This window comes from Dasypus novemcinctus, chromosome 3 (assembly GCF_030445035.2).
Source record: "Dasypus novemcinctus isolate mDasNov1 chromosome 3, mDasNov1.1.hap2, whole genome shotgun sequence".
Classification (NCBI taxonomy): Eukaryota; Metazoa; Chordata; class Mammalia; order Cingulata; family Dasypodidae; genus Dasypus; species Dasypus novemcinctus.
In genome coordinates, this window is record NC_080675.1 from 178,214,813 (window position 1) to 178,241,091 (window position 26,279).

The 26,279-nt window shown below is 40.5% G+C and overlaps 1 protein-coding gene across 3 annotated transcripts in view; it reads left to right on the forward strand.

Moving 5' to 3' along the window:
* The first annotated feature begins 1,092 nt into the window (after positions 1-1,092).
* The window catches only part of HERC2 (HECT and RLD domain containing E3 ubiquitin protein ligase 2), a 290,972-nt gene continuing 265,785 nt past the window's right edge, over positions 1,093-26,279 (forward strand). For all 3 annotated transcript variants that reach the window (XM_058294806.1, XM_058294807.2, XM_058294808.1), the window contains exons 1-3: positions 1,093-1,195; positions 1,808-1,910; positions 21,161-21,275. In XM_058294806.1, coding sequence (XP_058150789.1) covers positions 1,839-1,910; positions 21,161-21,275 — 187 coding nt within the window. In that variant the 5' untranslated portion in view covers positions 1,093-1,195; positions 1,808-1,838. The remainder of the gene's footprint in view (positions 1,196-1,807; positions 1,911-21,160; positions 21,276-26,279) is intronic.

Here is a 26,279-nt window from a genome sequence, read left to right on the forward strand (position 1 = left end):
GCCATAGAATGCTGTGGTCGGGATTTGACCTAAGTCTTCTCATAATAAATTCAGTAATCTGTCAGCCATGTCATTTGCCCAAAGCTGGAAAGAAAGTGCATTAGCAATGAGAGCATGCTGTAAATGAGAATACAGCTTTATGTGCAGAAGGGAAGGGAAAATCAATATAGACAGATTACGGATTGAGAGAGAGAATTTGAAAAAATGAACAGGATTAACACTGTATTTCAGAAAAAATATTTAAGTCAAGGAATAAGTGCAGAAATGTCTCTTTTGCCAAGCAATGTATGAACACATCATGCACATCACACATTTACAGATTCCTCACCCCCATTTTCTTTTTCAACTTTAAGTAGTTCTACTCTCAGGAGGACTGGGAACGTAAACATCTTGACACTGAAAACATTCAGCTTTTGTCTGCCGTCCTTTGAAACCCAATGACGTCGTATTTGACCCCAACACCCTCCGCCAGCTTCGTCCTGGCTTCCCACCGCGGCGCGGCCAAAGCTGCCCCGCCGCCCCTCCGGGCCTCGTTTTCTAATACAGTGTCTGTGGGGCGATAGTGCGGAGCGGCGGGGGTTGTGGATAGCCGTCTTGTCGGTCTCTCACTTTGGTGTCACCACCGCCCAGGTGAGCTGTCGCAGGTGAGCCCTCACAGAGGCAGCGCGCGGCCACCGCCGTCCTGCCCGGGATCTCCGGGACGGTGTGGCGGCTGCTATTCCGTGCCTCGCCGGCTTCTGCACTGCGTCCCGGCCTCTGGCAGCGCCCGTCTTGCCAACCCCATCCGCACCGCCATCGATCCCCGCAGTGTGACCATGTCCGGAGGCCTGTGCCAGCTGTTCAAACGCTCTGAAGAACAGAGGGAAGCCTGGGCTGGCGTGCGTGCGAGTGCGAGTGCGCGTGCGTGCGTGCGGCGGCGGAAATCCCGCCTCCTGAAGCCTGCGGTTGGCCCAGACCGCAGGACTTAGACGAGTAGAAGAGTCGGGAGGCGGGGCGAGGGGACTCCGCTTCACCATTGGCTGAGCCTGTGGAGCGGCGTCGTTGCGATTGGCTGTGAGGCGGGGCGCGGCCTGCGCGTCAGCCCTCTCCTCCGGGCCGCGGGAGGCGCTGGGGTCTCTAGCGCCGGCTGAGGCAGCGGCGGCGGGGTGCTTCGCTCGCACCGCCCGAGCGAGGCGCTGGGTCCGTGGCGCGTCAGGTGCTCGCTCCCTGGGTGGCGGCCGCGGCGGCGGGAGGGCCTGGCCTGGCGGGGCAGGACCTGGAGGGCGGCGGGAGGGCACGCGTTGGCGCGGCGGCGGGAACTGGGCCTGCACGGTCCTCCCGCGGCGCGCGGCTCCTGGAGCCCTCCCATTTTAACGTGATTATTGTTTTGGGCTTGTCTGCAGATGGGAATTTTGGTGACTTGTCCTCACGCACCACTCACTGGTCTGGGGTCAAGCGGCAGATGCTTGATGGTGTCATTGAGACGATGGGCTTTCTGTCGTCTCTGGGTGTGTGCCGTGAATGTAAGGGAGGGAAATGACAAGTGATTAGGTCTTCTGTGACCATCGATTCCAAGATCTTGCCAACGTAGTCAGAAAATCGGACGAATCCTGAGTGTGACTCTTACCTACACTGCAAGCACAAGAATTCCTTCTCCCTGTCTCCATCTTTTCTTTTCCTCTCTCCTCCCACCCTGTCCTCTCTCTTTCCTCTCTCCCCGCTCCACTTCTCTCCTCCTTTTTCTTTTTTACCGCTTTAAACCTTGCGGGAGGTGCTTTTTAAAAATTTACAAAGCTTTGGATCTTCATTCTTTGTGTTTTGCTTGCAGGTTTGACAACTGGGAGGAAACTGGAGGAAAGATGCCCTCTGATTCTTTCTGTCTGGCTGCCCAGGCTCGACTTGACTCCAAATGGTTGAAAACAGATATACAGGTGGGATTTTGATATTCCTTTTTCTTGGTGTGTACCTGCCTCCAGATTTCAAGTTCTGGTTAAGGCTTTTTTTTAAGGGTATGTCACGGGGTGTAAATCGGATCGTACCAGCGGGCTTATTTCCCATAACATAAAATGTACGTCCTTTTATTGTCTGAGTTTTTGTGGCTGTTTTTGTTGGTTATTTATTTATTTTTAGTGGTTTTTATAGGTTATTTTTGGTAGGTTGTTATAATTACAGCTATTTGTAATTTCAAGAAGCTCGAGGTCTAGTTACGCAAATTTTTCCTATTATTACTTTTAAAGAAGTCTGAATCACTCTTATACCTTATATTGGTTGACTGTTCAGTGATAGTTTTTTGAGATGTACAGTTAACCATGAAGGGAAAATTGAAGATGTGACATGCAGTGATTAACATGTTATGTCCTGCAGAAACTCACTCATTTTATAGGATCTGATATTTGCATTGTTGAAAAGACAAGAGTTTGTTCAGATGAGCTGTTTGTTTTATATTTGTGACTGGTCTTTAAAAAGGAGTGCTCAGATTTTCACATCAAGATCAAGTGGAAACAGAATGTTGGCCTTAGAGTCTCTATTGTTTTGATTTAATAAGATAAAATTATTAAATCAGTAATAACAGTTATATTGCTGTAAACTATCCTTTACCCCAAGCTAATTTTTCTTGCAAATGATTTGGAAAAGCTACTTTTGAAACTCCATGTCATCAGCAAAAGAAGTCTGAAAAATTTTATCATATAAATGTGTTTTCTTTTCCTCCTACCTGAGGTTTACCATTTTTAGTATTTCTAAAATCATCTACCCTATATAAAAAAACCTTGCATGGTACATCGCTGTTCATCAAGTCATGGAGTAGTAAGGAATTGATAAAAGATACTAGTAGTTAAGCAGGCAGATGAGTTTTCAGAACAGTGTTGTGGATGATGGGATTGTTATTAATGGTATAATATGAGATAAGACAGAACACAAAGAATTGTCAGAGTGGTCACTCTGGGCTTTTAAAATTTAAGCACTTTCATTTAACAATAACTTTTTTTTTCTTTTCTTTTTTTTTTTTTTTAAGATTTATTTCTCTCCCCTTCCCCGCTGTTGTCTGCTCTCTGTGTCCTTTCGCTGTGTGTTCTGTGTTTGCTTGCATTCTTGTCAGCAGCACCAGGAATCTATGTTTCCTTTTGTTGCGTCATCTTGCTGTGTCAGCTCTCTGTGTGTGCGGCCCCACTCCTGGGCAGGCTGCACTTTTTTTCATATGGGGTGGCTCTCCTTACAGGGTGCACTCCTTGCGCGTGGGACTCCCCCTACGTGTGGGACACCCCGGTGTGGCACGGCACTCCTTGCACACATCAGCACTGTGCATGGGCCCCTCACCACACGGGTCAGGAGGCCCTGGGTTTGAACCCTGGACCTCCCATATGGTAGGCGGGCACTCTATCAGTTGAGCCAAATCTGCTTCCCTACAATAACTTTTTTTAAATTATGTATTTTTAAAGTGGAGTGGGAAGAGGCAATTCTTCTGTAATCTTGGGTAATGTCTTTTGAAATCTTGATATTTGGGCAAACTCGTTTTAAGAATTGTTTTTATATTAGTGTTTATATGTCTTGAGAAATTAGTTAAAGAAGTTTACCAAATAGTTTTGTTTTTTTTTTTGCAGGACTCACAATTCAGTTACTTCAAAATATGAGTTTTAGCACCTTAAATTAAAACCAGTTTAATGCTGAGCTAAGTGCGTGTAGTGAATCAGCCTTGGAGTGCTTGTCATTTCACTTTTGATTTATTCAGTATAATACACAAAGCTTGATCCTTCTTAGACATTTCCAGTATTGTTCACAAAGTCTTCCAAAGTCCTCCTATGAATAAGTGAGGAGACCTAGGTTTTGGATAGTGTACCAGAGGAAAAATGTTTTACATGCAACAGAGCTATTTAGTAGCATGAAAAAAGTGATTGGTGACCTTAATTTTATATAGTTTCTTCAACATTGCTTATTAAATGTGAGAAATGAATGTAGTTGTTACCCTAAGGCAGGGTTTCTAAACAAGGGGTCCATGAGCTTGAATTGCAACTCAAAAAAATATTATTTTTTTGGGAATGTGTTAGTGTGGGTGTGATATATTTATTAAATAATACACAGTGTAGTATGGAATTAGTGAGGGGTCCATGGTTTTCATCTGACTGGCAGAGGGGTCCGTGGAACAGAAAGGTTAAAAACCCCTCTCCCAAGGAATTACTTAGACATAGATACCTATTATATATGAAATATGAATGCATATTTCATATACAAAAGTATGAAAGCCTTGTGCTGACTGGTTTTCACCTCCATGTTCTTGGGAATGCCTCTCCCACCGGGAGTGGTAAGTACCCTATTCCTTACTTGGGGCTTTATATTGGGGGCAGAATTGCCCAATGGTTAATGAATAATACTTGGGATAGAAAGATGTTTCTTAGTCATAGAATAGTAAATTTGTTTGCTATAGATACTTTTACTTTTGAAATGTTCTTTAAATTTTTAGTGAGTTTTAGAAAGAAAAAACTTTTGGATATTATGAAAAATTTTTAATATATGCATATCATAAAGAACATTATGACTTTCTTGATTCTAGACTTTCTGTTTTTGGTTTGGGCTTACTTTTGTGGTCAGATGTTTCAGCCTAGGACCTTGTCTCTAGTGAAGTGCCCAGTATATGCCAGGCCTATATTTGATTTTAACATATATATTTTTCTTTAAATTTTCCAACACCCTTTTCTGATTGTTGTGTGGAGTCACTTGAATTGCCATGATTTCTTCTACTCCTTTCTTGAAGAGGAAATAAAATACAGAGCTTAAGAGATGCTAGCTACATCATCACCATTTTATAAGTAAAAGTCCTCCTCTTTGATGTGATTGGTAGTTTTCCAGTTAACCAAAAAGTAAATTAAGAAAAGGAACTGTAAAAAGTAGTATATAATAACTTAAAATCCAAGCCTTTTATTCATAAAACATATATGCATGTTCGTTTACCACTCTTGATATAAGGCTAAGGCCATATCTTTGAGTATGGGTCCAAGAATGGGAGTTATCCTGCTCTTTCTTGCATAAGCTACACTCAGATGAATTCCCTACAGTTTCTATTTTTGGTTTCTTTGAAGTGGAGCATGAAATTAGATATGTATGAACCAACTTTTTTTTTTTAACTTTTTATTTTGAAAGACTCACAGGAAATCGCAAAGATAGTGTAGAGAGGCACTGTGTACCCTTCACCCGGATTTGCCCCAGTAGTCCCCCAGTTGTTACATCTTATCTAACTGTAGAACAATATCAAAACCAGGAAGTCGACATTGGTACAATGTGTATATGTAGTTGAATGACATTTTATCACATATATACCTGTGTAACCACCATTGCAGTTAGGATACAGCAAATCTCTCTTTCCTGTTACCCCTCTATAGTTACATACTCTCCCTCCTTATTCCCCAGCATCCCTAAACCCCTGCAACCACTAATCTGTTTTCCATCCTATAATTTTTTTAAAATTTGAAAATTTATTATTTTTATTTCTCTCTCCCCACCCCCTTGTTGTTTGCACTTGATGTGTCTGTCTTCTTTGTTTCTTTAGGAGGCAGTGGGAACTGAAACCTGGATCTCTGATGTGAGAGGGAGGTGCCTAATCACTTAAGCCACCTCCTTTCCCTGCTTTATTGTATCTCGTTAGGTTTTTCCTCTTGTCTTGTTGCGTTATCTTGTCACGTCAGCTCACTGTACCTGCTTGTCCACTTTGGGAGGCACTGGGAACCTCTGTTCCCTGCTTTTTTGTGCCTCTAATTATGTTTTTCTTCTTGTATCTCTCGTTGCATCATTTTGTTGTGTCAGCTTGCCTGCCTAACTGTTGTGCCAGCTCACTGTCGTCTTTAGGAGGCACTGGGAACTGAACCACAGACCTCCTATGTGGTAGGTGGGAGCCCAGTTGCTTGAGCCACATCTCCTTTCCCCATCCTATAATTTTTTCATTTTTAGAATGTCATAGGATATGTGACCTTTTGAGATTGGCTTTGTTCACTCAGCATAATGCCCTTGAGGTCCATCCAAGTTGTTGAGTATATCACTAGTTAAACTTGGGATGTTCATTTTTCTCTTCTTCTAATCACAAATTTACAAGAACTAAATGTAAAAGTTAGTGTTTAAAATTAAACTTAGAATTATTTCATGTAAATACTGTCACTTTGTGCTAGCAATATCAGTAAATTAAAATATGTTACCATCAATATCTTGGTAAGATCTCTTCTCACATTTTCTGATTAACAAGCATTTGATAGATGTGACTTAGAAGTAAAGGGATTTTGTGTATATATGGGTAATTTGTACTACCTAGTGTACAAGTACAGCTGCTTCAATATGAAAACTACTTGTTCACAAAATTGCATGGTTTAAAAAGAGGGATTGATAAGCTGGTATATGATATTTTGCCATTTTTATTCAAAGTATTATGTAGCATTGTTAATATAGATGTCCCTGTGTCCATATGAAAACAAAATCTTCCCGTTAAAATTTTGCTCGGACAGTGGATGTGGCTTGGGCGACTGAGCTCCTGCCTACCATATGGGACATGTTTGGTTCCCGGTGCCTCCTGGAGAAGATGAGTAAGATGGTTAACTGACAGAACAAGATGATGCAATCTAGAGACAAAGTGAGGAAACACAATGAGAGATGCAGCAAAGTAGGGAGCGGAGATGGCTCAGGTGATTAGGCACCTCCCTCCCACATGGGAGGTCCTGGGTTCGGTTCTTGGTGCCTCCTAGAAAGAGAAGACCAGCACACAACACATGGACACAGCAAATGCAAACTATGAGGGGGTAGGGAGAAATAAAATAAATCTTTAAAACAAAACAAAACAAAACAAAAAAATCTTTGCTCTACTCTATATTATTTCAATTTAAGAAAAAACAAAAGCAAATGCCTCATCTTTTTTCAGTAATGATTGATGTTTTCAATTGGTACTTTTCAGCACCTCACTTTTCTTTCATGGAGGAATTGAATGAGAGTGAAAAGAAAAGCAACATATAGTTTTGTGTAACTTACCACAAGATTAATTAAAATTCCATAACTGAATATACTGTAAAATATTGAGATTTTCCAATTTAAAATACATAATTTTAGTAGTTTTCAAATGTACCCTACAGTAAAACAACTAATTGTCCTGTTTTAATGTGAGAATAATTTATATTTTGAATATTGTGTTTTTCTTTACAACTTTTAACTTTGTGCTTTTAATTAGTTTCAAGTGCTTTTAAGCAAGTGTGTGCATATTCCTAATTTTCATTTCTTAAACTGGGAGTAACTAGATTGTTTTATAGAATGCTAATTATCTTTTAATTGTTAATCAGTTCATGTTAGTGAGGTTAAGGCTACTTGAGCATCACTATGTTTTCAGGAATTATAAAGGCTTAAAGAGGGGTAAAAAAATCAATTTTGAATACTGTCACTTAAAAATAGAATAATTTATTTTGAAAACATTTCTTGAAAATGTAACTTCTCTCTGTTAAGTATCAGAAAGATGAAGATGAGAAACAGACCTTGCCCAAAAGGCACCCATAGACCAGGTGGGAGGACAGACACTTATACAGGGATAATGTGATGTGAAATAAACTGTTAGTAGTACATAGAGCTAGCCAGCCATTATTTACTGTGCCATTGAGTTCTGTGAGAGCTGATACCGCTTCTAGTCTTTTTTTTTTTTAAACCAAAGATTAATGCCTGGCCCAGAATCAAGATGGTGTGTTACTGAACTACAGAGATGAATAAAACACAAGTTTTGACCTTGAAAGAATGCTAGTTTATGGGTTAGTGGAGGACAAGAATGATATTACATAAATAGAATATAACTACCAAGGATGAGTACCCTTGTGGAGGCAAATAGTACTGGGAGTCTAGAGGAGGATACCAACTCTTCTCTCCCCATGTTAATTCCTTTTGTGCTTTTTGATCCTCCTTTCTCTTCTCTGCCATAGGTACAATTTTTCAAGACTTGGTTCAAAATTTCTATCTAGCAAATAACTCTTTAAGTTTCAAATTTGGTAGAGTAAAATAGTTCATATTGACTTTTTTTTGGTCATTTATTCATTCATTCATTCATTCATTTTTATCTCTCTGCCTTGTGGCTTGCTTGCTGTCTGCTCTCTGTGTCCATTTGCTGTGTGTTCCTCTGTGTGTCTGTATTTATTTATTTTTTAAGATTTTTTTCTCTCCCCCCTCCCCCCCGTTGTCTGCTCTCTGTGTCAATTCGCTATGCACTCCTCTGTGACCGCTTCCATCCTTATCAGTGGCACCAGGAATCTGTTTCCCCTTGTTGCGTCATCTTGTTGTGTCAGCTCTCCCTGTGTCCGGTGCCATTCTTGGGCAGGCTGCACTTCCTTTCACGCTGGGCGGCTCTCCTTACGGGCGCACTCCTTGTATGTGGGGCTCCCCTACGCGGGGGACACCCCTGCGTGGCAGGGCACTCCTTGCGTGCATCAGCACTGCACATGGGCCAGCTTCACATGGGTCAGGGGGGCCGGGGTTTGAACCGTGGACCTCCCATGTGGTAGGCGATGCCCTATCCATTGGGCCGAGTCTGCTTCCCCATATTGACTTTTTGTGATCCCTTTTGTGTCTGAAGGATCTGTTCATTTTTTTAATTCATGATTCTGGTTACTTATACTTTCTCTATATTTTGGATTAATTTGCCGGGTTTATAAATTTTTTTTAGTCTGTCTTAGAGAACCAACTTTTAGTTTCGGTAATTGGAAAAGACTAATAATAGTTGTAATAGATATAAAGGAAAGAAAATGAGTTTACCATCAAACTTTGATAACAGTGCTTTATGCCAGTAGACAGTGGAATGAAATGTTTAAGGCACCCAAGGAAAGAAAGTATGAACCAAGAATATCTATTTCTTGATATTCTAGCAAAACCTGACTTTTCAGGTGAAAAGGACACAAATTTATCAGTGAGCAAGAACTCAGGAATTAATGTTTTGATGAGCCCTGCTAAGGAATCTGCTAGAGAAGGAGCTTTAGATGAATGACTGTGGGTTGACATAAGGTCTGCTGGTTGACATCAAACCTATAGCTATGTGTAGAACTGAGACTAAATAAGTATTAAAAGGAAGAGAGCATAACATGTAGAAGCTTTATGCTTAGACATTTTAGAAACTGACAAGTATATAACTATATATAATGGATGCAAATCCTGTCCATTGAGGTTTTCATTTTGTATGCTGTATTTTCATCTCTAGAGGTTCTGTTTGGATCCTTTTAATATCTTCCATTTCATCCTTTCTTGTGTTGTTTCTCTCTATATATGGAGCATATTGAACATATCTATAATTGCTCTTTTTAATGTCCTTGTCTGCTAATTTAATCATCTTTGTCATGTCTGGATCTGTTTCTGTTGACTGATTTTTCTGACTGTGGCTCATGTTTGCATGCCTGGTAATTTTTGATTGAACGCTGGATGTTATCAATATTATGTTTTGTGCTGGATTTTGTTATTTTTCTTTAGAGTGTCTGTTTTGTTCTGGCATGTATGCAGGTTACTTGGGATCAGTTTGGTCTTTTCAAGACTTTGTCCTTTGGTTTGCCAGGGCTGATCCACTACAACTATTAGTCTAAGGCTAATTTATCCACATTATGAGGAGAATACCCTTCTTAGGACTACACCTGATGCGTGGTATGTTAGGAGGTCTTTCCACTCTGGTTCGTGGGGACACAAGCTATGCCCAAACTGTGAATCCTGGGGATTATTCTGTCTACTCTTTTCTAATGCTTGTTTCCCTAGTCTTGTGTGGTTTTCTTGACTTGTGCCAAGATCAGCACTCAGCCAAAGACTAAAGGGGTCCCCTTTGCCCATCTTCAGAGCTTGCTTTTGTGCACCTCCCTCCTCTCCTATATTCTTTTCACTTTGGCCTCTCTGTAGCCTGTCTCCTTAACTCAGCAAGACCTTTGGGCTCTATTTGAGTTCCCGTTTCCTGTGCTGCATCCTGGAAGCTGACTCCAGCCAATAAGCTCATGTAGTTGTAGGGCTTACTTCATTTGTGTCCCTTCTCTAGTGATCACAGTCCTCTGTGGTCTGTTGTCCAGTGTTTGAAAACAAGTATTTGATATATTCTGCCTGGTTCGTAATAGCAAACAAGTAATTCCTATAGGTTAGTCTTTCATGGGCAGAAATATAGGTCCTTTCCATTCTGCTTTTTATTTTTTTAACTTTGACTTTATTTTTATTCTGCAGCATATATAAATTAACATTTTAATAGAGCATGTGTAGGTTTACAGAAACATCATAAAGGAAATACAAGGTTCTCATAGATCTCATTCTAACATACACCATTTTCACTATTATTAATATTTTGTATTAGTATGGCACTTTTGTTACAGTTCATGAAACAATATTATAATTATGCTATTAACTCTAGCACACTGTTTACATTGTGTTGTTCAGTTCTATGGATTTGTGTGTGTGGTTAATTATACATGACATAAAATTTCTTTTTTTCCCTTTTTAAATATCCATTTTTTTGGTGTTAATTACATACAGAGTTGTGCCTTCATGTTCATCATCCATTGCCAAAACTTTCCCATCACCGCAAACAGAACTCAGTAACAATTGGGCATTGACTCCCCATTCCCCTTCCCTACTTGGCCCCTGGTAACCTGTATTCTATTTTCTGATTTCATGAATATGCTTATTCTGCATATTTGATATAAGTGAAATAAGCAATATTTGTCCTTTTTTATCTGGTCTGGCTTATTTCACTCAGCATGATGTCTTCAGGGTTCATCCATGTTGTAGTATGCATCAGAACTTTATTCCTTTTTATGGCCAAATAATGTTCCATTGTATTGTTTATCCATTCATGTTGATGGACACTTGGGTGGATTCTACCTGTTGGCAATTGTGAATAATCCTGCTATGAACCATGGTGTACAAATGTCTGTTCAGGTCCCTGCTTTCAGTCTTAGAAGTGGAATTGCATTATATGGTAAATCTATCCTCAATTTTCTGAAGACCTACCATCCTGTTTTCCACATTGCCTGTACCATTTTGCATTTCTACCAACAATGTATAAATATTCCTATTTCTCCACATCCTCTCCAGCATGAGTTGATTTCTACTTTTTTAAATAGTAGCTCTTCTAGTGGGTATGAGATGATATCTCCTTGTGTATTTTTTTTTTTTTTTTTAGGTACTGGGACTGAGGATTGAACCTGGGACCTTGCGTGTGGGAAGCTGGCACTCAACTGCTAAGCCACATCAGCTCCCCTGAGTTGTTTTTTTTTGTTTGTTTGCTTGTTATCTGTCCTTGTTCTAGGAGGGACAGGGAACCAAACCTGGGACCTCCCACGTGGGAAGCAGGCGCTCACAAGTGGTTGCTTGAGCCATATCCGCACTCTGTCCTTGTGGTTTTAATTTTCATTTCTCTAGTGGCTAATGACTTTGAGGATCTTTTCATGTGCTTATTCGCCATTTGTATATCTTTGGAACAATGGTTAGTCAAGTCCTTTGCCTGGTTTTTAATTGGTTCATGTGTCTTGTTGAGTTTTAGAAGTGTTTTTTTTTAATTTGTAAATTCTGGATACTAGACTGTTTTTAGATAGTTTCCAAATATCTTCTCCCATTCTCTAGTTGTCTTTTTACTTTCTTGATGAAATCCTTTAATCCCCATAAAAGGATTTTTTTTTTAAAGGAGGTAGTAGGAAATGAGCCCAGGACCTCATTCATGGGAAGCAGGTACTCAGCCATTGAGTTATCTCTGCTCTCCAATGAGAGTTGGTTTTTTCGTTTGTATGTTTTTAGGAGATACCGGGGATTGAACCTGAGACCTTGTACGTGGGAAGCAGGTGCTCAATCTCTGAGCTATATCTGCTCCCAAATGAGAATTGCTTTTTTCATTTGTTTTTAGGAGGTACTGGGGATTGAACCCAGGACATTGTATATGGGAAGCAGGCACTCAACCACTTTAGCTATGTCTGCTCCCTCAAAAGGTTTTTATTTTGTTGTAGTCCCATTTGTTATTTTTTCTTTTGTTGCTTGTGACTTTGGCATAAAGTCTAAAAAAATCACTGTCTACCACAAGGCCCTGAAGATGTTTCCTTATGTTTTCTTCTAGGGGTTTTATATAGTTTTATTTCTTTGATCCGTTTTGAGTTGATTTTGCTATTGGTGTGAATAGGAGTGTATCTTCAGTCTTTTTCATATGGCTACCCAGTTCTCCCAGCACTATTTATTGTTGAGCCTGTTCTTTCCCTACTGAGTGGACTTGGCATCTTTGTCTTGTCCATAGATGTGAATGTTTATTTATTTATTTATTTTTAAAGATTTATTTTTATTTATTTAATTCCCCTCCCCTCCCCCGGTTGTCTGTTTTCTGTGTCTTTTTGCTGCGTCTTGTTTCTTTGTCCGCTTCTGTTGTCGTCAGCGGCACGGGAAATGTGGGCGGCGCCGTTCCTCGGCAGGCTGCTCCCTCCTTCGCGCTGGGCGGCTCTCCTTATGGGTGCACTCCTTGCGCGTGGGGCTCCCCTACGCGGGGAACACCCCTGTGTGGCATGGCACTCCTTGCGCGCATCAGCACTGCGCATGGGCCAGCTCCACACGGGTCAAGGAGGCCCGGGGCTTGAACCGCGGACCTCCCATGTGGTAGACGGACACCCTAACCACTGGGCCAAAGTCCGTTTCCCGTGAATGTTTATTTTTGAACTCTCAATTCTATCAAGTTGGTCTATACATCTGTCCCTTTACCTGTTACCATACTGTTTTGATTACTGTAGCTTTGTAATGTGTTTTAAAACCAGAAAGTGTAAAGTCCCCAATTCTGTTCTTCAAGATAATTTTGGCAATTCAGGGTTGCTTACCCTTCCATATGAATTTTTTTTTCTTCTTTCCATATGAATTTTTTTTAAAGGTTTATTTATCACCCCCCCTTGTTGTTTTTGCTGTCTGTGCTGTCTTCTCATTTTCTCTCCTCTAGGATTCACCGGGATTCGATTCTGGAGACCTCTGATGGGGAGAGAGGTTCCCTGTCAGTTGTGCCACCTCAGTTCTGAGTTTCTGCTGTGCTTCACCTTGAGTCTCCCCTTGTCTCTCTTTTGATGCATCATATCTTGCTGTGTGACTCACTTTTGTGGGGCACTCCTCACCATGTGGGCACTGGCTCACCACACAGGCACTTGCGCGGCCACTGGCTTGCTGTGCAGCATGCTTTCTCTTCTTTTTCACCAGGAGGCCCCAGGGATTGAATCCAGGTCCTTCTATATGGTAGGCGGAAGCTCTATCATTTGAGCCAAATCCTCTTCCCTCAATATGAATTTGATGATTGGTTTTACATTTCTTCGAAGAAGTCTGTTGGAATATTGATTACATCTAATCTGTAGAATGTTTTGGGCAGGAAGATTAAATATTAAACATTTTAATATTTAGTTTTCCATTTAGTCTTTTAATCCATGAACATGGAATGTCTGTCCATTTATTTAGTTCTTTTTTTTTTTTTTTTTTTTTTATTTAATTTCCCCCCCTCCCCTGGTTGTCTGTTCTTGGTGTCTGTTTGCTGCGTCTTGTTTCTTTGTCCGCTTCTGTTGTCCTCAGCGGCACCCACTTCTGTTGTCGTCAGCGGCACGGGAAGTGTGGGCGGCGCCATTCCTGGGCAGGCTGCTCTTTCTTTTCACGCTGGGCGGCTTTCCTCACGGGCGCACTCCTTGCGCGTGGGGCTCCCCCACGTGGGGGACACCCTTGCGTGGCACGGCACTCCTTGCGCGCATCAGCACTGCGCATGGCCAGCTCCACACGGGTCAAGGAGGCCCGGGGTTTGAACCGCGGACCTCCCATATGGTAGACGGACGCCCTAACCACTGGGCCAAAGTCCGTTTCCCTTATTTAGTTCTTTTTAAATTTCTTTCACATTGTTTTGTACTTTTCCATGTACAAGTCCTTTACCTCCTTGTTTAAATTTATGCCTAGATATTTGATTCTTTCGGTTGATACTATAAACGGATTTTTTTCTTGATTTCCTCTTCAGATTATTCGTTACTAGAGTATAGAAACACTGATTTTTGGGTATTGGTGTTGTATCTTGCCACTTAGCTGAATTCATTTATTAACTTTAGGAGCTTTGTTATGGATTTTTCAGGATTCTCTATGTAAAGAATCTCACAATTGCAAATGGGGAAAACTTTACTTCTTTCTTTCCTATTTGAATGCCTTATATATCTTTTTCTTGCCTAACTACTCTGGTTAGAATTTCCAGAATCATGTTGAATAACAGTGGTGGCAGTGGGCATCTTTTTCTTGTTCTTGGCCTTAGCGGTAAAACTTCCAGTCTTTCACCATTGAATATGATGTTTGCTGTAGGTTTTTCGTATATGCTTTTTCCCTTGTTAAGGGTATTTTCTTCTGTTCTTAGTTTTCTGAGTGTTTTTATCAGGAAGGGATGCTGAATTTTGTCAGATGCCTTTTCTGTATCAATTGAAATGATGGAGTGTTTCTTCTTTTAGTTAGCATGTATATTATGGTAATTGATTTTGTTATGTTGAACGACCTTTGCATATCTGGGATAAATCCCCTAATATGCTTTTAATTCCATCCATTGAGTTCTTAATTTTAGATATTATAGTTTTTACTTATAGAATTTACATTCTTTTTTAAAAAAAATCAACTTTATTGGGGTGTAAGTATATATAGTAAGATACAGCTGTTTTAAATGTTTAATTTTGACAGTTTATTTAACTCATTTAACTGCCACACTTGATACTTTTTTTAGTTTCCTTTTCTGTTGACATTTTTAGTCTGATCTTTCAATTGCTTGAAAGTAATAAAGGTAATTATTTTAAAAGTGTGTTTACAAACTTTGTGTACCCCTGAGATCCCTCAATGATGTCTCTCTTACTCCTCAGTTGACATCTACTTCCTTACCCACTTCTCACCCACTTGGTTGTACTTTCCACTTCCAGGCTCAAATGTGATGTCACACAGCAGGGTGTGGGTTGGGTGATGGCTTCCTGAGTGTCTACAAAGCAGCTAGGCGATATAGCCTGGTGGGGAGGGGTGGATGGGAGCTAGTTCCCCATGGGGTCAACATTCACCTACTGGCAAGAAGAGGTGAGGGGACTGGATTTTAAAATCCCTCCCCGTTCCCTTTTGAATTGTTCTGTAATGTGATTTCTCCTTGGGACCTTCTGGAAAAGTCCCATAAGCTTAGGGAATGGGCCTTCTGAGCAAGCTGTTGTAACTCTGTAGCTTATTGTGAGGTGGTGTCCAGGGCAGTAACAGCATTTTGCAAACTTTTTCTTTAAAGGGCCAGGTTGTAAATACCTTTGCAGGACATGTGCTTTGTAACAATTGCTCACCTCTGGCATTGTAGTGTGAAAGCAGCCACCAACCACATATAAAGGAAGAGTGAGCTGTGTGCTAATAAAACTTTATATATGGACACTGAAATTTGAATGCCATAAAATTTTCATGTGTCATGAAATTTTATTTTTCTTTTTATTATTTTAAAATTTTTTATATCCCTTATATAAAAATAATTGTAAAAACCATTCTTAGCTTGTGTACCATACAAGTGTCAGGCCAGATTTGCCTTGTAGGCTGTAGTTTGCCAGTGTTGGCAGTAACATTGTATAATGTTGTTTCATATGTTTCCTTGTCCCACTTCCCCCTTTTCCCCTTTCCCTTCTCCCCTCACTGCTCTGGGCTGGTATTTCCCAAATGCTATAATCCATTCCTCAGGCTCTCCTTTTAGGACAAAGTCTATATCTATATTTCTGTTTTCTGAATCTTCTTTTGGTCTGTTTCTTTTGTCTTTTTTTTTTTTTTAATTTTTAATTCTTAAAAATTTTCAGTTGGAGTTCCTAACATCGAACAATTGTGGTGATGATTTGAGGTTCTGATAATTTGAGACTATTCCTCGAGAGATTATTTACCTAGGGTAGGGGCACTTGCAATCCCAGATCACTGCAGTCCAGCTAGGGATTGAGATCATTCATAATTGGGTTCATTCCCTGTGAAGGCTGGTCTATTTCCAGCTCACCTGTGCTGCTGTTGGCAGCCCTTGGAGGTGTACCAGGCTTCCACCCCAGGCCTGAACTCCAGCCTTGTCTCTCCTAGTCCAGAGAATCTGTTGAATCTCTACTCAGTTTCTTGACTGAGGAGGGTTGTCCTGTGCTTCTGTGGGGAAAACTGCCTTATGTTCTCTTTCTGCTTTTTTGCTGCTTTTTCCCTCTCTCGAGTCTTAAGTTTGCACTTTCTTCATTGTCTTGATAATTCGCTGATGTCTTCAAACAGGTGTATTTTATGTTTTTGTGTGGCCTTTCCATTTGTTAGAGAAACCTGTTTTTAAAATTCTTTGGAATTTATATGTTTTCCTGTCTTCACTAGGTACTGGGTAAGTCTTTTTCTTCAGGACCAAGAAAAAGCCCCAACTTCCAAAGTTAGGTCTTTCCCCCTACCTCAGACAACCTCAGTGTCATGTGAGCCTTGGTCAAGTAATCGAGCCTTTAAGCTTCAGTTTACTGACTTCCAAAATGAGCCTTTTACTGCTCGCCTTGGTGGATTCTTTTGAGGATGAATGCCTTTATGTGCTATGACATTTCAAAGGTTGAGATAAGAATGTGAGAGCAAATTGGAAAAGAGTCATAAGTACTACTAATTATAAGCATCTGGGTCCTGTACCAAACAAACTGAAGAAAATTTAAAGACCTATATTTTCACCCATTGGGAACCTTTATGTAAGTTAGTTGCTAATGAGCTAATTATAAACACTAGTACAATAATCTTAACTTACAAATTAAAGGGATTTTTACTTTATCTCCTTTACAATTCTCTGTTCCTATCAATGTCATGAATATTTTCCATTTATTCCCTGGCTTTTTTCTCTTCAAGATCCTTTGTACCTCTCCCAGTATCTTCCTGGAGTGCTCTCCCACTGGGCTTCACTTCTGCCTGTTGACAGTCCACCTGTTTCTAGACCCTCCTCCACAAAGATTGCTTTGCTTTATTATCTTAGTAATATTCCTCTTTCCTCTGAATTCCTTTAAGATCTGAACCCCTGTTCTTGGAGTTGTCTTAATTGAATCCATGCCTGGTTTCCATATGTGTCCTTCAAAACCTCCAATTTCGGGCAGCAGATGTGGCCAAAGCAGTTGGGTGCTGGTCTACCACATGGGAGGTCCTGGGTTCTGTTCCTGGTGCCTCATAAAAAGAAGATGAGCACACAACAAATGGACACAGAGAGCAGGCAGCGAGTGTAAACAATGATGGGGGTGGGGGGAGAAATATAATAAATCTTTTAAAAAAATAAAAACAAAACAAAAAAAACCCCCAAACCTTCCAGTTTCCACTGGCTGCTTATGCATCAAGTCTCCACTTTCCAAAAATCATTCTTTATCACTCCACAAACCTTCTGTCCTATCCCTTCCCTCCTAGTACCATCCAGGTGACAAAAGAATAGGCTATAGTACTACTTCTTGTCTCCTCATCTGGGGTTCTTCCTTGGCCTCTTGAAAGTTTTCATCTTTTGACTCTTTTTCTCACTTCTTTTAAATGGCTGTGAAACTAATTTTGTCAAACTTGGCTGCACCTGAGGGACTTTGAAAAATACTGATGACTGGATGCAGCCATACAGGGTATTTAACTGCTCTTGGGTAATCCCAGTGTCAGGCACGCTTGAGGACTTGGGTGCACCCTATTCTACCCACTTTCCTGGGCATTGGCATATTCTGCAGACCATTATGTGGAACTCATTGGATAATGACTTCCAGATTTAAATTTCTACTCCTGAATTCTATGCTAAAATCTGGATTTTTATTTCCAGCTTTTGTGTTTAGGGGTGGGAAGTGGGGTCTCTCTATGTTTATGTTCAGTAGTTAGTGCAAATCTCTGGTTAAAACTTAAGTTAATTTTCTCTCAATTCCTAGTCTGTTTCCTATCCTTTTTATCCTTCATGTCTGATCTGTCACATGATCTTAAATCCCTACTCTCTGTGTCTATTTAGGCTCTCATCCCTTGTTTTTTTTTGGACTCTTGGCAATAGGCTCCAAATTCATTTTCTAGTTTCTATTTTCATCCTCCTTTCTCTCCATCCATTAAATTGGTACTTAGTTACTACTTTGAGGCATAGATCATTCCTTTCCTTTAGTGCCTAAAGATGACACATAACTTCTGGAGCATACAGCAGACTCTTTGGCTCTGTTTGTGTCCCAGCCTTGTATGCACTGCCACTGGGGTGCAGGGATTGGGCTGAACCACAGCAGTAGCTTCTTGTTGCCCTTCTCTTATGAATAAGCAGATGAGCCAGTCCTTTACATTCCCTCATTAAAACCTCCGGGGCCCTGAATGCCCTGGTTCACTCTTTAGAAAGAAGAGTTTTTCTTCTCTGCTAGTTGATACCTATGGCTTTTTTTATTTTTTATTTTTCATTTTTAGGTCCCAAGTGTGTTAATGCCAGTTATTTTGTTAGTGATATGAACAGTTGTGAGTGTTGAAAGAAAGCTCTTAATTCTACAGAACCTAGTTGAATGCTGTGTTAATTTTCTACTGCCATGCAACAAGTCACTAACTACAAATTTTTCAGCTTAGTACAACACGCATTTGTAATCTCACAGTTTCTGTGGGTCAGGAGTCTAGGCTTGCTGTAGCTGGGTTCTCTGCTCTGTACTCACTGGGCTGCACTCAAAGTGTCGCCCAGGCTATGTTTCCAGCTGGAGCTCTGCGTCCTCATCCAAGCTCATTCAGGTTGTTGGCGTAATATAACTGCTGGTGGGTGAAGGGCTGAAGCCCTCAGTTCTAGATCTGCCTCTGTCCATAGGTCATTCACAGCATGGCTGCTGGTTCCTTCAAGGCTGGCAGGAAAGGCTCTCTTCACAGGAGGAGTCCCTGTAACTCTTTAAAGGACTTTCATTTTTCATTGGGCCACCCAGGAAAATCTCCTTTTCGGTTTACTAAAAATGAACTGATTTGGGACCTTAGTTACATGTGCAAAATTCCTTCACTTCTGCTATATGAGGATATCAAATCTAATCATGAATGTGAAATTTCATAGTCACAGTCCACCCACACTGGGGGAGGGGATTATGGAGGGTGTGCCCATCAGGAGATGAGGATCTAAAGGGCCATCTTAGAATTTTGCCTAGTACACGTTTGGATAGAAGTGAGATGCTAAAAAATTGCCCACAGTTTAGGTGAGAGAGAACTTCAAAGGATTGGAGAAAAAGTCATAAAATCTAGAAGAATTCTGTGCTGAGATTTCATCACAGTTTATCTTTAAATAAATTCTTGCTCCATTTTAAAGAAACGACCTGGAAGCTAGGGATGCTTTATGAGTGTGGTTTCTGCTGAATGTCTTTTGGATCAGATAGAGGGCTTCTATTGCACCTTTAGTTTTCAAAATTGTTACTTTCTTGGCACCTGTGAATCCCCCCCCTCCCCCTGCCACTTTCTCTGCTCTGTGTTTACTGTTGACTCTGGGAGGCCTTATACTGATGAGTGAGGACTTCAGTTTTGTTTTTTGCTTGATAAGAAAAATAGATTCATGGAGTTTTTACTTTTTTTTTTGAGGTGTAGTGACTGAGCATTGAACCCAGGACCTTGTATGTGAAGAGCTGGGGCTCAGTGGCTTGCCTGAGTTGGTTTTTTCATTTGTTTGCTTGTTGTTTTTTATTCCTTCCTACCCCCTTGGGCTTGCTTGCTGTCTGCTCTGTGTCCATTCACTGTGCATTCTTCTCTGCGCCTGTATTTATTTTTATTTTCCACCCCCCTTGTGGCTTGCTTGTTTTCTGCTCTCTGTGTCCATACACTGCGCACTCCTGTATTTTTACTTGTCTCCCTTTTGTTGTGTCACCTTGCTGAGTCTGCTCTCCGTGGTGCTTGCGGGCTGGGTGGCTCTCTGCTGTGCTTGCGGGCTGGGCAGCACTCTGCATCGTGCGGGCGAGCCTGCCTTCACAAGGAGGCCCTGGGACACGAATCCAGGGCCTCCCATATGGTAGATGGGAGCCCAGCTGATTGAGCCACAGCTGCTTCCCTGTTGTTTTTTTGTTTTTTGTTTAGAGGCACCAAGGACTGAACCTGGGACCTCCTATGTGGGAAGCAGGTGTTTAATCGCTTGAGCCACATCTACCTCTCCTTTGTGTACTTTGGCAGTCTGTTTCATATTTGGCAAGTAGGAGTTTGGATTAATTTTTGAGCAAACAAGATATTCCAGGCTCTTTTCCTCTGCCTTTGCCCTGGAATCAGGCTTTTTTTTTTTCAAGAGCCCTGGTTCCTTTTAGTGGGAATGGTACATGGAAACTAGTATCTTGAGTGCTAGGTATAATCTTTGCTTTTAGTATGTCATTGATTCTCCGTCTTTTCCTAAGTTGGAGCAATCAAATGTATTCAAAAATAAAGTTTCTATTTCCAAATCAAATTGTTTTTTAAAATTTCTCTCATTTTTATGTCTTTTATTCCTAAAACCTTAGATATTTGTTGTATCAGACAACATACATAAAATTGTTTTAAAGTTACAGTAACAATATTATGATTATCAATGCAATCAATGAGCAGTTTGAATTTTTGCCTTACATTTTATCCCACTAATGATGTGTAGTTTGAAAATTCCTTTAAATTTCTTTCTCTTTGAAACATGTTAATTGGCTTGATTCCAGTTGTACATTTTGCTTTTTTTATGATTTAACTTTTGATTTTTGAAGATGAAAACCATTTACATGTTTTAGAAATAATATTAATATATACAGTATACTCAAAATCTTACTTTCATTTGTCTATGCTGTCTTTTACCCTTTTCCCATTTTCCCATAGGTAATCATTGTTTCTGGTTTATCCTTCCATTGTGTATGTGTGTGTGTGTGTGTGTGTGTATACCTTTTTCCTAATATTTTGCACAAAAGTTAGCATATTCCCACATAGGAGGTCCTGAGTTTGGTCCCCGGTGCCTCCTAAAAACAAAACAAACAACAAGCAAACAAATGAAAAACCATCTCAAGAGGCAGTGTTGCTCAGTGGTTGAGCGCTGACTTCCTACACATGAGGTCCCAGGTTTAATCTCCAGCCCTGGTACCTCAAAAAAAGTTAACATTGCTTATACGCTATTCTGTACTGTGCCTTTTCCACTTAGCTATATTTCTTGGATGATATTTGTTAAATGTTGAGTGATTGAATAAGAGGGAAATGAGATTTTTGTTCATATTCTTTAAGAATTGCAAAACAAATATGATTACTCTGTAAATTTATCCTATTTTAGCTTGCATTCACCAGAGATGGACTCTGTGGTCTGTGGAATGAAATGGTTAAAGATGGAGAAATTATATATACTGGAACAGAATTAACACAGAATGGAGAGCTCCCTCCTAGAAAAGGTAAGAGCCTTTCATATTTTTCATACATAATTTTTTTATACATTGCATTTTCCAAAAATTTTGGGAAGTGCTTTAGGAATAGGAATGTTTGAGCATAGTTTTTTGAAGTTTTGTTTTCACTTTGGTGATTATGGTCTAAAATTACAGTTAATATTATAAACTCCTTGGATTTCATTGTTCCATGTGAAATCCAGTAAAAGGTCCAAAACAGACTGTGAAGGAATCAATGTTTGACAGCAGTGAACCTTCCTAGGTGTAATCATATGTGGAAGAAGGTAATCAATCCCTTGGGGAAAATACATACAGCAAACAAAACTGTGTACTTAAGAAACTTCTACTCTAATCTATGTTTCCCTTACAATTAGCTACAATTCAGTTGTGAAACTACTTTCTATATTTGTAGTGTCTTTCCTCTGATGTTTTGTTTGCAGCTTGTAGAAACTCCAGTTCATATTTCTTTCAGAATATATCTTTTTTTGGTTAACTATAAATAGTGATTATTATAATAAAGTTCTTTTTTTTTTTAAAGATTTATTTATTTAATCCCCCCTCCCCCTCCCCCTTCCCCCCTCCCCCCTCCCCCGGTTGTCTGTTCTCTGTGTCCATTTGCTGCGTCTTGTTTCTTGTTTCTTTGTCCACTTCTGTTGTCAGCGGCACGGGAAGTGTGGGCGGCCCCATTCCTGGGCAGGCTGCACTTTCTTTCGCGCTGGGCGGCGCTGGGCGGCTTTCCTTACGGGGTGCACTCCCTGCGCGTGGGACTCCCCTACGCGGGGGACACCCCTGCGTGGCAGGGCACTCCTTGCTGCGCATGGGCCGGCTCCACATGGGTCAAGGAGGCCTGGGGTTTGAACCGCGGACCTCCCATGTGGTAGACGGGCGCCCTAACCACTGGGCCAAGTCTGTTTCCCTGTAATAAGGTTCTTAAAATTTTATTTCTATGACTCTTCTTTGGGAGAATGTAAGACATTGCTTGAAGTGTTTGCTCTGTGGACTGGATCCGGTTCTTTATTTTATTGTGTTTAGACTCTAAGCAAAGGAATACCAATGACCAATTTTATTTAGTCCCATAGCTAGGAAAATTCAATAAGACTCTATTATTCAGTTGTTTTTCACTTTGGCTATGTATCACAATCACCATTGAGGCTTATGAAAATGGACACCTGTACTGTATTCATCCCAGACCTATTAATTTTGAATTTTGAGGTTATATTCCTGGTCCTTTAGAGATATAAAAAGTCCTGGTTGAGAACACTGCTGTAATTTGTTAGTCTCACTATTTGAAGGTCATTAAGATGGATAAAAATACTCTGGAAAGTAGCTATTTTTTGTCATTGTGAAACAAAAATGGAATATCATCTACTTCTAAGTACATTGGAAAATGAGGGGAAAAGGTAAAAGAATACAAGTATGACTTATGTAAGCTTTAATATATCTTTTCAGAAAAGTTACAGCATCTAGCAAAGTTGTCCCTAGTTATTCTGATATTTTATTTTGAAAATTTCCAAACCTGCAGATTAATTGAAAGATTTTTACAGTTAATAGCCTTACCCCCCAACTCCTGCCACCCACCAACATTTCATTCTATTTGTATATCACACATTTCCCTGACTCTCTCTTCTTCTGGCCATCCATCTTACCTGTCCCTCTTAAATGCTTTATGCGTATCATTAACTCATTTAATTTTTGATTTTTATTTATGAGGTAAAATTTATCCATAATAAAATGCTCATATCTTAGGTTTCCCGTTCCACAAGTTTTAATAAACGTAACCTGTGTAACCTTAACCTCTTGCAATATTACTCTCATTCAGAAAGTTCCCTTCTGCCCCTTTCTCGCCAGTCCTTGCTCCTACTACCTCAAAGGTAACGACTAGTCTGATCTTTTCCCACTGTAGATTAGTTTTGCCTGTTTTAGAACTTCATGTAAATAGAATCATGCAGTATATATACTTTTGTGTCTGGCTTCTTTCACTGTGTAAATTTTGTTGTGTTCATCACCACTCCCTTCCCCCGCCTTTTTTTGGGTTAGATCAGTATTTTTTTCCAAGGTACCAGGGCCAAGGGTTGAACCCGGAATCTCATGTGTGGGAAGCTGGTGCTCAACCACTGAGCCACAATAGCTCCCAATTCTGTATGTTTTAAAAAGAATTTTATCTCTTCTTTCCAGCCCTCCAGTATTTGTTGTTGAATTAAAATGTTTTCCAAAATGTTTTCCATGGAACTCTAATTCTAAGAGATGGCTCTGAGAAAACCTAATTACATGGAAAAAGCCAAAATATATTTTTTATTGATTACATTTGATGAGTAACATTTTTTTCTCTGTTCTTTTAAAAATCATGTGGGAAAAAAAATCATGCAGTTAGACTTTAAAAAAAATCTCATTGGATTTTTTTCCCCTCCATTTTAGCAGTTTAAAGATTCTTTTATTCCTGCATCTTCTCAATTGTTTTTTCCTTATATTTACTGTTTTTTCTTTCCTACTTGGTGAGATTTGGCTTTACGTTCGAGGATCTTTTTGTAGTCTTTATCCAGTTTTAGCCTAGTGATAACCACCTTGCTGGGGTGAGTGCCCACGTGAACAATAGTGTCATTAGCCTTCTCCCACTGCATCTGTTTGATGTAGATGACATATTTCTTCCTGTAAACCTGGACTCCTTTGCCAATTTGCTGACCTTTGTAGTACCTTGGCACAACCTGAACATCATCATCTTTTTGGATAGGCATGGATTGAACATTGTATTTCTGTCTCAGCTCCTTGGAGAGAGGGGAAGATGTGAGAAGGTGCATTAAAATGCTTTTTACAGTTCTTGCTCTGATCAGAAGTCACAAAGGGATTGAACCTCATTTTGGCCGCTGCTGTTTCAGCGATGGCCGCAAAAGGGAAAAATCTCAAATTGTTTTAAAAAACGTAATTGGTCTCAACCGAATGGGTGTTATGGGGTCATTTTTTGGCACTCAGTAAAACTTTATTTTTGTGTGTGTGGTGTGATATGTACTTTTTAGTATTAGAAAATTATTCACACATATGTTTATACATACCAAATTCAGTATTTAAGATTATTTGTATTATATATTAGTTGTATTGTAGCTAATTGTGAAGGTAATATAGAAGTTTCTTAATACACAGTTTTCTTTATGTGTTTTTCCCCAGGGGATTGATTACTTTCTTCCACATATGATCACACTTGGGTGGGCATTGATTCTTTCAGTTTGTTTCTGGACCTTTTACTGAGAAATACTGGCTTCTAATCATTTTCCCATTGCCCTACAATGAATTTACCTTCTTTTGCAAGGAAGGGGTTACTTTCTCTCTTGTAGTAACCAATCATGTTTCCTTTTGTGTAGCTGAGTGTGAGGGTTTCGTCCTCGCTCAGGCCCAAGAGTCGGGGGGGCTTGCTCCTGCCAGGCAGCCGGCGGGGGGTGCTCCAAGATGGAGCACCGGTTCTCCAGGTGTGGGGGACGCGCGGTTGAGGAAAAACCACGGAGACCGCTTGAGCGCAAGAACAGGTCTGCTTTATTACGGAAGTACACTTAGCTATATAGGGTTGGGTAGAGGGAGGGGCGTGATGAAGGGAGGGTTGGCTAAGGGGCGGCTGTGGACAGGCTGAAGCTGATGGATAGACCTGAGGTAAGCAGTTACTGGGGAAGAGGGTAGATTGTGGGTTGGCAATATGGGTGGGACTGGCGGGAAGGACGGCGGGAGCTGGAAGGGGAGGAGGGGTGGAGAAAGGCGGCAACACTTTTGGAGTCATACATGGCAGAGACAGTCTTGGGGGAGGCTGGGTTTTAGTCTTTTACTGTTTCGAGTTAATGTTCTTATTAATACCCTATTTATTGTTGCTTATATTTTATTATTTTGAGGGAATATAGAGGAGGGAATAGGATGTAAAGATTGGAAGGTTAGGAGGCTAGTTAGGAGGCTAAGCTTATTTAAATTTTTGTCTGAGGCTGGCCTTGTGTGAAGAAGTCAACTATCTTAAGCTAGTTCATCTACTGTAAACCTTTTCAGTCTGCAGGTAGCAGAAATAGTATCAGTCAGTATTTTGCTTATATGTTTTATCTTTCCTTGAAAGTACTTTTTCATCATTTACTTTAATTATCAACAGCTCTGCCAAAAAGTGGAGGCTATAGCTTGCACAAATAACAGGAATTGAACCCAGGTTGTCTGAAAAAAAATTATTGTTATTACCCAAGTGGATTTGTTTGCCTTATGTGCACAGAAGCCAATGTCAGGAAAAGAGTTTATTGTGTAGCGGACCACCAAGGAGACTGGAGGCAAGCCTTAGATTAGTCTCCCTGAACAAAATGGGCAGTGGGGTTTTATATCACCTGGGGAAGGCAGGTATAAGGAAATGGCTAAGGATGGGGTGAGGTACTATAGGCCAGTCCATTTTGGGAAAGGCAGCTGAGTGGCATGGGTAAGGATTGTGTGAAATTTTGTAGGCTAATCCAGTTTAGGAAAGGCAGAATTAAACAGAGCGTGTTCAGGTGCAGTTACGCTTGGTCTTAAAATGGAGGCCTAGCATGCTCTATGACTAGAACCTGATGCCACTGGCTTCAGCAGGTACTGCAAGGGGAGAGGAGGCAGTAACTTACCTTGCATGGCAGCAGGCCACCTATGAATAAACATGAAAAGGTGGGTTTTTAAATGAGAGGCAGTAGAAACTTCCACAAAACAGTAAGTGAGGGACTTCTCTGAAAAGTGGATTAGTGAGTGGCAGTTACATTTCCATTATACTATATTGCTGCTCCCCTCGGGCGAGGTAAGTGACGGCGGAGCCCTGGAATCACACAGCCAGGGAACACACAGTAACCGCTCCGGAGACGCAGGTCTAGTTTATTGAAAACAAGCAAGCCACAAGGGGGGTGGAAAATAAAAATAAATACAGGCGCAGAGAAGAATGCAATTAGAGATAGGCTAAGGGGACTGGGGTCATTTGAAGTGGCGGCTGATTGGATGAGACAGGTTTGAAATTCGCGCGTGTAGGCTTCTCTGACGGAAAGA